At 37.7% G+C, this 12,113-nt stretch overlaps 1 protein-coding gene across 2 annotated transcripts in view; it reads right to left on the minus strand.

Moving 5' to 3' along the window:
• YTHDC2 (YTH N6-methyladenosine RNA binding protein C2) overlaps positions 1-12,113 on the minus strand; it is a 67,203-nt gene that overhangs the window by 29,697 nt on the left and 25,393 nt on the right. For both annotated transcript variants that reach the window (XM_045794909.2, XM_087862377.1), the window contains 6 exons: positions 7,981-8,107; positions 7,715-7,780; positions 1,972-2,150; positions 1,625-1,721; positions 1,457-1,544; positions 1,291-1,371 (listed from right to left, as the gene is read on the minus strand). In XM_045794909.2, the coding sequence (XP_045650865.1) occupies positions 1,291-1,371; positions 1,457-1,544; positions 1,625-1,721; positions 1,972-2,150; positions 7,715-7,780; positions 7,981-8,107 (638 nt within the window). The remainder of the gene's footprint in view (positions 1-1,290; positions 1,372-1,456; positions 1,545-1,624; positions 1,722-1,971; positions 2,151-7,714; positions 7,781-7,980; positions 8,108-12,113) is intronic.

Genomic DNA, 12,113 nt, shown 5'->3' on the forward strand with positions numbered 1-12,113 from the left:
ATGACTTATACTTTCCCTTTCATAAAATAACTATATAGAGCAAATACAAATGTGGTCTCATAACAGTTTAATTACGGGATTTTAAGAAAAGATGCTACTTAAGTAGTTTTTAATAAAATGTCACATTTGTCAATTTTGTATGTAAATTAACTTCTGACACTACCATCATGCTCTAAACCGGGGTTTACCTGATGAATGACACCCAGAGAAATTTCAAAATCCACTTCATCAGCTTTAGATAATTTCAGGGCAATAAAACCTGAATTTTCACTGACTCACCATTCAGACTTTAAGTGATAATATTCATCATTATCCTCTTACAAAACAAATAAAATGTATCCCTTTCTTTATAGTATCCAACTATACTGAAATGTCCAAATTTTATACTAAAATTTTATTTTCTGTAAGATACTCCTAAAAATTACATTGAAAATATTATAAAGCAATTAACAAATTTTTTCCACGTTAAAACATGAGCATTTCTATCCACTAGAACAGACAACATTTGCTTTCCACAACACAGATAGTATCTTTCCTTGAAAATCAACCACCTCTATCACTTTCCATCCTTTCAGTGAAAGGATCCGCCAAAGTGAAGGGGATAGAGAACTGCTGAGCATTTCAATGCTGAAAGAAAATAAGCGCTGTCTTTTCTTCATATCAGGGTTGGCAGTAAATATTTTAGCCTTTGTAGAGGGTCTATTTTACAACTATTCCAGTTGCAGTGTGAAAGCTACCACAGACAACAGGCAAAAGAGTGAACAGGGCAGTGTTCCGGTGAAATTTATTTTTACAAAAGCAAGTGCTGGGACCGTGCGGCTGCTAACTGGCCTTTGCTGAACTCTGGTTCTGACCACTCACACTGTCTCAGGATGGTTCTCTTGAACGAAATATCTTTTGAAAACCTACTACATGTGGAGCCCTGGAGATTAACACTGAACAAGCGGGACATGGTGCGTGCCCACATGTAGTAGGAAAGGACGGCATACAAAATATGTAATCCAATTCCCACACTGTGTCAAAACTTTCACAGTGTAACTAGCCAACGCTTTACTTTCTTCCTAGTATTTAATCAGCAGAAGCTAGTTTTTTTGTATAATCTGTTACAATAACTAGATCCTACATTCTGAACTGCTTAGGGTAAAATATTCACTTTAAAGAAATCAACAATTACTATGTTAAATTCATGCAGAACCAGAAATCTTCCCACTAAAGTGAATTATAAAAGCACTTATTGGAATGTAACTTAACGCTCTTCATCTAAACAAAATACAACTTATCCATACATACCTCTTTCACCTTACCAGAATCAATAACAAAGACAACATCGTTGACTGTGATGCTGGTTTCAGCAATGTTGGTGGAAAGAATCTGCAAGGGGATGTTCGTTACAGTTAATAGGAGCACAGGACCAATGACTACTGAAATGGACAAAAGAAAAGTTTATGAAGCTTACTATTTTTCGAACGCCAGCAGGTGGGTTTTTTAATACTTTCTTTTGATCAGATGTTTGCATATTTGAATGAAGCATAAAGACTTGGTATCTGTTGACAATGGAAAGGGAAAATACACTATGATACCTATCTGTTACTTAAAGCAACAAATATAAAGCTTTAGCTTTTACCTATGTGTGTTGTCAGCAAACCGCTTGTCATCAAACAGGATGCGGTCCCTCAGTCCAACAATTTCATCATATCCAGGTAGGAAAATTAATATTGCACCTTGGAGAAGAAGGATTTTTTTAAATAATAAATCTCTGGTTTTACAAACCAGAACCAATCGACAGGCCCAGCTGTAATGAGCTATATCACAAGTTTTCAAATACTGCTAAACTGTAATACTTAGGACACTTAGGAGATTATTTATGCAATATTGCCAATGGAATTCTGTAAAAATCTGCACATGCAAAATATTAACTTCGAAATCGAGTACACAGTGCTATCCAAGTTCTTTTAGACAGCACTCACTCACCGGCGTCACAGCCGTGGCAGATATTGTACAGAAGGTGCATGATCAAATCCAAGTCGACTTTTTCGTCATCAAAACTGTGATGATACGCTTTCAGGAGCTCTCTGTCTTCTGCACTGAGGTCACTTCCGTTTGTGTGAACCAGAGAACTTTCATCTAGATTTCCAAATTCCAGTGAAGCACTTAAAAAAAAAAAAAGAAAAAAAAAAATGACCAACTCATTTTCATCATCAAAAGGAGTCATCCTTTAAGGCCAATGATTCCCATGATGTCCTTCTTCCAATACGGAATATACCCTAAGGAGGGTAAGTGGTACTTAATGTCCTAGCTACAATTCATGTTTTGGCTTACAGTACATTATCCAAAGTAAACTCTGCCAACAAGTGCTTTTTGAAAACACAACCTGAAGACATTTCTCCAAAGAAAATACACAAATGGCCCATGAACACACTGAAAAGATATCCAACATCATTACTCATCAGAGAAATGAAAATCAAAACCACATGAGATACCACTTCACACCCATTAGTATGACTATAATCAAGACAGAGAGGATGGTAAGTGTTAATTTAAAGAGGGTGTGGAGAAATTGTAACCATCATACATTGTTAGTGGGAACATAAAATGGTAAAGCCACTTGGAAAAACAATGTGGCAGTTCCTCAAAATATTAAACAGTGTTACCAGATGCCCTAGAAATTCCACCCCTAGGCGTACAAACAAGAGAAATGAAAATATATGTCCACATAAACCGCTGTACACAAATGTTCATACCAGTATTATTCATAACAGCCAAAAAATGTAAACCACCCAGATGTTCATCAATGGAAGAATGGTTAAACAAACTGTGATCTAGCCACAGAACAGAATATCACTCAGTCAGGAAAAGGATGCTACAACGTGAATGAGCGAACCTTGAAAACATTATGCTAACTGAAAGAAGCCAATCACAAAAAGACCACATACTAAATCATTCCACTTAGATTAAGTGTACAGAACAGACAAATCGATAGAAACAGAAAGTAGACTAGTTGCCTAGGGCTGGAAGAGTTGGGGAAGATGATTCCAGAATTCCCTGGGGGGGGGGGGTGATGAACATGTTCTCAAAATTGATTGTCGTAATAACTACACAGCAAGGGATGCCTGGGTGGCTTGGTCAGTTAAGCGTCCGACTCTTGGTTTCAGCTCAGGTCATGATCTCAGGGTCGTTGAGATCAAGCCCTGTATCGGGCTCCGTACTCAGTGCAGAGTCTACTCGAGATTCTCTCTCTCCCTCCCCTGCCCCTCCCCCGGCTTGCCCTCCCTCTCTCTAAATAAATAAAATCTTTAAAAAAGGCATAACACGGCAAACATACTAAAAGCCACTAAGCTGTACACTTAAATGGGTGAATTACACAGGTGTGAACTTTGCCTCAATAAAACTTAAAACACACACCTTTGATCATCATTTGTATTTTCTTTTTTCTTTATTTAAATTCAATTAATTCACATATAATGTATTACTGGTTTCAGGAGTACAGGTCTGGGATTCATCAGTCTTGTATAATACCTGGTGCTCATTACCTCACATGCATCATTTGGATTTTCTTAAAAGATTGTTTCTAATTGTTCACTCGTATAAACAATACTCTGAAGCAAAGTCCACATTTAAAACAAAACAAAACAATTCTACAGGCACCAGCTTAACATGACTGCTAGTTTGGTTATCCCATACGAAAAGCAGATTGATTATGCTATTTTCCAAAAGCCCCAAATCAGCATAAATTACTGAAATAATAGATTGCTTCTTCATCCCATATGTAAAAATATAACCTTCTGCCATCACTAGTAACTATCAGTACGATTTCTAGGAAGTTCAGTTCAGACCAGTTTCTCTTAAAGAGCTTAGCAAAAAAGTAACTAAGCCTGCTTCCAATAGGGAAAATAGTAAAATTCTAACTGCAGTTATTTTAAACTTTAAGATTGATTTTAAAACATTCCAAATTTTTTGTTTTCTTACTTCTTAACAGCTAAATGAATAGGGTATAATGTCTTTGTTTAAAGCCCTAACTTGAGGGGCGCCTGGGTGGCTCAGTCAATTAGGCATCTGCCTTCAGCTCAGGTTATGATCTCAGGGTCCTGGGATAGTGCCCCTCGTCAGGCTCCCTGCTCTGTGGGGAGAATGTTTCTCCCTCTGCCTCTGCCCTCCCCCCACTCATGTTCTCACTTGCTCTGTGTTCTTTCTCTCTCAAATAATCTTTAAAAAAAAACAAAGCTCTGGGGCGCCTGGGTAGCGCAGTCGTTAAGCGTCTGCCTTCAGCTCAGGGCATGATCCCGGCGTTATGGGATCGAGCCCCACATCGGGCTCCTCCGCTATGAGCCTGCTTCTTCCTCTCCCACTCCCCTGCTGTGTTCCCTCTCTCACTGGCTGTTTCTCCGTCACATAAATAAAAAAAATCTTTAAAAAAAAGAAAAAATAAATAAATAAAGCTCTAACTTTAATGATCTATCAGTTATCAATAATCCTGCAAACATCATTAATTTAATTTTAAATATTTGAAATTTATAACCGATAATTTCATGATCTGTAGAATAAGAAGAAAGCCCAGTTAGCTAGGATAATTAGAATCCTATTCAGATACCTGCTATTTGATAATCTGTAGTGTCTACTGAGCTATTTTCAGCATCCTAAGAATGTTCGGAACATTCAAAGCATTAGCACTAAAAGGACTGCAAGTTCTGCGTGCTATTATTGAAATGACAACAAAACCTGCTATACCATAATTTACGTTTGGGTCTGCTAAGAACTTTGTGACTCTAACCTTCATGACCATTTAATGAAATTAAAATGACAAGACTAATTTCATACTTCAAACATTCCCTTCACCTGAGACTGTTATCTATAGAATAAAATACAAAAACCCAACTCAAAACATTTTTAGAATAAAATACAAAAACCCAACTCAAAACACTTTTATGTTCTTGTATAAAAGAAATTTTAGTATATTTTAACTTCAAATCCATTTTTTTTCTTTTTTGATTCTTATAGGTTGAAAACATGCTATCAATGTATTATAAAATATATTTTCTTTGAATATCTTTTCCTTTAAAATTATCTTGTTCTCTTCTTTAGATATCTCATCTAAGATCTACATAATCTATCTATACATCTAACCTAACTTTAGCTAAAACCTTTAGTTACCTACATGAAGGATTTGTTTCATAGGATTTTGAAAGTATTGTCCAATTCTTTTTTTTAAATCAAAGTTATACATATATGACCTCATTCATATGTGGAATTTAAGAAACAAAACAGAGGAGCATAGGGGAAGGGAGGAAAAAATGAAACAAGATGCAATCATAGATGGAGGCAAACCATAAGAGACTCTTAATCATAGAAAACAAACTGAGGGTTGCTGGAGGGGAGGGGGGGGATGGGGTATCTGGGGCATTAAGGAGGGCACGTGATGTAATGAGCACCGGGTATTATACAAGACTGATGAATCACTGACCTCTACCTCTGAAATTAATAATACATTATATGTTAATTAATTGAATTTAAATTTTTAGAAAAAGAAGCTAAAAAAAGAAAAATAAGATGATGGGCGCCTGGGTGGCTCAGTTGGTTAAGCAGCTGCCTTCAGCTCAGGTCATGATCTCGGGGTTCTAGAATCGAGTCCTGCACTGGGCTCCCTGCTTAGCAGGGAGTCTGCTTCTCCCTCTCCCTCTGTCCCTCCCGCCTACTCATGCACGCTCTCTCTCTTTGTGCGCGCATGTGTGCACATGCACACACATTCTCTCTCAAATAAGTAAAATCTTAAAAGATGAATAAGTTCTGAAAAAAAAACTGATGAATCACTGAACTCTACCTCTGAAACTAATAATACACTATATGTTAATTAATTGATTTAAATTTTTTAAAAAAGAAAAAAATTTATCAGAGTGTGGCAGGTCCTACAGACCAAAGAAAAAGCAGAATAGGTTAAGAAGGATCAGTAGCACAAGGAGGTAGGCTACAACAGCAGGATAAATTTAGGTAGCCCTCATAAACATAAAATTTGAATAAAGATTTGTGTTCTGTTCCTGCTTCACAACACATTGTTTCTGTTTTATGAATATTTTCTATTAGTTTTTGAAGTTTTCTTCTGGTCACTGATGCTTAGTCCCTCCAAGTTCCAGCACATTGTTTCTGTTTTATGAATATTTTCTATTAGTTTTTGAAGTTTTCTTCTGGTCACTGATGCTTAGTCCGTCCAAGTTCCAGGGTTTTTTTTTGCTATTGTTGTCTGATCGTGGGTACTTTTCCCCCTCAAACATGCCTGGTGATCAATCCTTAGCACTTTGTTCATCTTCAAAGAGGATGCACAAAAAACCTCCATGTGCACAGGTGGGGACTGTTGAGCTATCTGGCTTAAAGAAGAGAGAGGCCGGTGATGGGTATTAAGGAGGGCACGTATTGCATGGTGCACTGGGTGTTATACGCAAGTAATGAATCATGGAACATTACATCAAAAACGAGGGATGTACTGTATGGTGACTAACATAACATAATAAATTGTTTTTAAAAAAAATTAAAAAATTAAAAAATAAAATTGCCATTCTGACCTCTAAAATAAATAAATAAATAAATAAAGATGGTCATTTCACTGAAAGAATATCAAACCCTCTATAATTCTAATTCTTTTCCCTGAGTTTGGTCTATTTTCCCAGGAAAGAATTCTCGCATTTTCTGCTTCAAACAGGAAACGGTGACAGGGACAGCAGTGGAAGGGAGTGGATGGTATCTCAACCTTCAGTCTGTAAGTAGACTTTTCTGTTTGATACCTCACTCGCACTCCCCCACTGAGCCTGGTAGCCCCAAGTCCAAAGCTTCTGTGGTTTAATTCTTTAATAAACTTCCCACTTCCTACCAAGTTGGGGAAGGGATATCTCATCTAATGGCAGGGGAAGTGGGACTCTCGAATTCGAAATGTTCCTCATAAAGAATTTCAATTTCAATTTCAATCAATTCTGGGTGGGCTTTTTTGTTTTCTTTTTGTTGTTGTTGTTATTGCCCTTACTTTCACCGTCCTTCAGATGGAGTTAAGTAAGCCTCTAAGAAGCTTGTTTGTTTCTCAATGGCACTTCCCTCTGCAGGCACTGAGCTTTCAGTTTTCTTAGCTCTGCTAAGTCAAACACCACTGATCCATTAGCCTTCTTTTTTTTTTTTTTAATGATTTTTTATTATATTATGTTAGTCACCATACAGTACATCCCTGGTTTCCGATGTAAGGCTCGATGATTCATTTGTTGTGTATAACACCCAGTGCACCATGCAATACGTGCCCTCCTTACTACCCATCACCGGCCTATTAGCCTTCTATTACCCAAATATGTACTCCTATCTTCCATCAGTTGCTATGTCCTCTTCCAATCTCTTTGACTTTGTCATAGCTTGCACATTTTATATTCCTTCCTTATCATTTCAACGAGGCTTTGGGAAAATGCAAAAATAAATGACGTGTGTTGTATCTACCATGTTTAACTGAAAATCCCCCTTCTGTTTTTCAAAATGAAAGAAGATAAAGTATTATAGCACACTGGATCTTATTGGTATCCTACCAAAAACAAAAAACAAAATCAGGCAAAAAATTCCTTAGAATTCAAAAAAAAGAAAAAGGAAAATCCCTGCGTAAGAGACTATGGCCTACCTTGTCATAGTCTGTGATTTACATGGCTAAGCGTTTAAAAAAGAAGTTAGGTTAATTAAGCACAGTATAAACTTTTACCTGTAAGATTCTAGAAGATCCACAATTTCAGTCTGTCCAAAGTGTTTAGCCCAATCTAAAGCCATCCTGCCAAAATTCAAAGAGATCAAACTTAGAGAAATAATGATCTCAAAATCATAAAACTAGTCAAACTACTCATTCACCCCTTAGAGATGGACCAGCAACTACTACACAATAGTTTTTAATATAAAGACAAGTGTAAGGAATCAAAACGGTATGTGGAGCTATACAAAGATCTACAAAGAATGCATGCGGTTTAAAATTACCAGCCATTTGATGCTTTACTATGAACGTTGGCTCCCATACTAATTAGCTGCTCTACTTGACTTGAAAAACCTCGTCCTGCAGCAACCATCAGAGCTGTTGCGCTGGTTTCACTATGCCTGTAATCAACTAAAGCAAGGGAAAGAGAAATACAGGTTATATGTCCAAACAGTTTTCAATCATTTTAATTTCTTTTTAGCTTAAATGAAAGATGAGTGTCAGGAGAATTAACCTGGGACTTGCTCCTTCACTCAACTACAGGAAACAGTATTATATAACCCTTGGCTCAGATCTATTATTAATATGCCCTTGTATAAACAGGATGGAAGAAGGACTATCATTTGCAAGGCAGGAGAAGGAGAGATGGTTATTTCGCTGTCTTAAGCTCACCACGATAATTAAAACAAGAGGAAAGCTAGTAACTTGCAGAACCCTTAAATAATCTTCCTAAGCCTAGATATTGTCTTGACCCCCCAAATGACAAGATATAATTAAAGAATTTAAAAGTTAAGGTTCATCAGTAACTGGAAAAGAATGCTTAAAAGCACAAATGCATGGGGCGCCTTGGTGGCTCAGTCATTAAGCATCTGCCTTCAGCCCAGGGCATGATCCCAGGGTCCTGGGATCGAGCCCCACATAGGGCTCCCTGCTCTGCTGGGAGCCTGCTTCTTCCCTTCCCACTCCCCCTGCTTGTGTTCCCTCTCTCATTGGCTGTGTCTCTCTCTGTCCAATAAATAAATAAAATCTTTAAAAAAAAAGTGCAAATGCAAAGTTCAAGACCATTTTTTGTTGTTCTTTTGTTTTGCTTTGATTCCCCCATCATTCCAGACTGTTATTTTCTGAGATACTTAATGGAAATACTGGCAGAAAGTTTACTTCCCATTAAAGCCCTCCATGAGAAAAATAATTAAAGTTCTATTGAATTTAATTTCCTTCCTAGAATATATTTCTCAAGAAATGCAATATATTATAATTGCTTAGCACCAGTTTGCTTAAATTACAAAACTAATGATTTTAAAAAGAAATCATCACAAAAAAAAACAAAATTCTGCAATAAAACTGAAGATAATGACAAATGAGAAATGTTAATTTTCCATAGATACCCAATTATCCTCACTGTTTATAATACTCAAAAACTTGGTAACCATTATTAATATAAGCCAACAGTTCTTAAGGTGAGGAGGACTTACAAGAGAATTACCTCAGGCTTTTTATTTCTGGAAGCACAGATAGCCATGACTGACTCCTAGATTTAGAGTCAGTAGGTCTGGGATGGCCAGGCACATGTAATTTTAAAAAGGTCTGAAAAGATTATGCTCTGTACTCACTATATGAGAATTACTGCTTCAACTGAATATTCGTTTGATAAACTTGGAGAACAGAACAGGACCAAAATGTGTATATTTTGAGCAGCAGGGCGGGACTAAGTGTGTGTGTTTTAAAACAGCCAACAATTCTTTAGCACTCCTCCCTTCAAGAGGCGGAGCCTAAACTGAGTATGAGTAGACTAAGTGACTCACTCTAAAGGGTACGGACAGCTTCCTGCTTGCTTTTTCTCCTCCTCTTTTGACTCGCTCACTCAGAAAGAAGCCGGCTGCCAGACGTAGGCAGAGTAAGACAGCCAGCCCTATGAAGGGGTCTAGATGGCAAGAACTCAGGCCTTCCGCCAAATGCAGAGGCAACCGGAAGCCTCTTGCCAATAGCCACGTGAGTGAGCCTCTTGGAAGCTGCTCCGTGAACCGTCAGATGACCACACCCCCTGACAACAGCTTCACTACTACTTTATCAGTCACTGGAAGCCAGAACCACTCAGTTACGCCGCCCTCAGACTTCTGAGTCTTAAAAACGACGTGAGATAACCCATGTTTTAGGTTGCTAAGGCTGGGAGTCATTTGTCATGCAGCAGCAGATGACTAGGACAGTAAGCACGACAAAGAATGCCTGTCTCACTCGTTACCAGCTGCTTCTAAGGATTCCATGGAGAAACTGATGGCATCAAAAAGAAACCTACGAAGCAGCGAAGGTTCCTGGATTACATGAAGTATTTTCCACTCTGGTGCCAATTAAGGGTAGAGATTTTAGAAGAGCAATAAAAAGATGGGAAGTCACTAACTGTTCAAAGAGCTCCTAACATTTTCGTTTACTTCACATAGCTTAAGACATTAGAATACTGCACTCTAGAAAATGTCCAGTGAAACTTTTTTTTTTAAAGATTTTATTTATTTATTCATTGGACAGAGATAGAGACAGCCAGCGAGAGAGGGAACACAAGCAGGGGGAGTGGGAGAGGAAGAAGCAGGCTCATAGCAGAGGAGCCTGATGTGGGGCTTGATCCCATAACACTAGGATCACTCCCTGAGCTGAAGGCAGACGCTTAACCGCTGTGCCACCCAGGCGCCCCTCCAGTGAAACTTCTATAAAAATGAGGGACCCAGGGATCATATGACTCAACTCGGGGTTGTGAGTTCGAGCCCCATGCTGGGTACAGAAATTACTTAAAAATAAAATCTCTAGAAGAAAAAAAAAAAAGATGAGGAACCTGATCCATAGGATGATGACATCAAAGTAATAGCCTAGTATACACTAAGGAACTACCTAGGAAGAAGGTCAAGAATAATCCATTTTTGCTTCATAAATATTTTAAAGCAACATGCCTCAGATTCAAATTTTCCTAACTTTCAGTTAAGATTGCTAAACTTTTTTCTATAGAGGGAAAAAAAAAGACTGTCAGAAAACTGGAGATAAACAAATGTCCACATTTCCAAACATAAAAAATTACTTTTCGAAATACAGATAATTTTTTAATGACCAATAAGCTGAAAAAAAGTAGAACAATAGAAACTGAAATACATTTACAAAGAACAAGAAATGCCAAAAGATCTTTGTTTCCTTCTTAAGAGGCTTGTTAGATTAGTAGGTGCGTGGAATTATAACCACTTGAACCACCACACCCAAATGTTGACCTCAAGCATACACTGCACGTGCTGAGTGACCCAGGCCTCTTGAGTTCATACACTGAGAAAGTTTATTAATATATTAGGTAACAATTAGAACTGAGGGGGAAAAAAAAGTTGTGAAGCAAAAGCAATGGGCCAAATCTAATTGTGAGATTTAAAAGAAATAAATAGACTGTTTTAAACTCAAAAAAAAAAATCAGAACAACAAGTAAATGATAGGAGGGATTCATTTAATAAAATCACACATTAAAAAAAAAAAACTAGAAGTTTCAAAGGCAGCATGAATCAGTTAAGACAATGTGGGTGGCAAAGAGCTATACTGACCACAGGCTGAATTACTGTAAGTAAAGAGTAGATGTTTTTAGGCTGACTGACCTACTCTACCTGAAGCTAGTCACTAAGATTAACACTCAGGACTGGACAGAACACTTTTTAAAAGGGACAAACTCCACATAACCAGAAAAGGCAGACAAGGGCAGGAGAAGACTAAACAGCATCTCGTATTAAAGACAAACAGCTGAAGTCAGGTCAGGTCTGGTCACCCAGAAAACAAAGAAAGCAGAAAGAATAACAGTCTTCATACCTGAAAGTCTGTCAGGTATAAACAGGTACTAAATTTCATTATCACCCCAAAGGCAGAAGAGGGTAGAAGCCATATAGGTAGATTTCACTTCACTCTTCAGAACATATGAAAAATGAACAATTCAAGGAAACTAAATTTGAAAAAAAAAGTCCTGAATAAAGGTAGTGAGCTTCCTATCACTAAACATGTTCAAATAGATGATCACCTGGTAGGATGCTTAAAAGTTGTATCATTTTTCAACAATTATTTATTGGGCACTTACTACAAAACCTCTGGGGATAAGAGATGAGTAAAACAATCAAGGCTTCCGCCCTCATATCGTTTACATTCTAGTGAATGAGACAGAGTAAAACAAAATTAAAAATACATGCTGTCAGATGACGAAAGTACAATAGTGAATAATACAGCGGGGTATGGAGAAAGAGCGAGAGAAGGGCACAGTTTCAGTAAAATGACCCCAAAGAGGCCTCCCTGGGAAGGCAAGATCCAGGCAGAGACCTCCATGAAGTAGACTTTGGGACATATGATGATCATCTGTGGGGACGGCATTCCAGGCACAGGAAACAACCAAAGCGAAAGCCCCCAGGTGAGAATG

The sequence above is a fragment of the Ursus americanus genome, chromosome 5 (assembly GCF_024610735.1).
Source record: "Ursus americanus isolate L20-20 chromosome 5, mUrsAme1.1.p, whole genome shotgun sequence".
Taxonomy (NCBI): Eukaryota; Metazoa; Chordata; class Mammalia; order Carnivora; family Ursidae; genus Ursus; species Ursus americanus.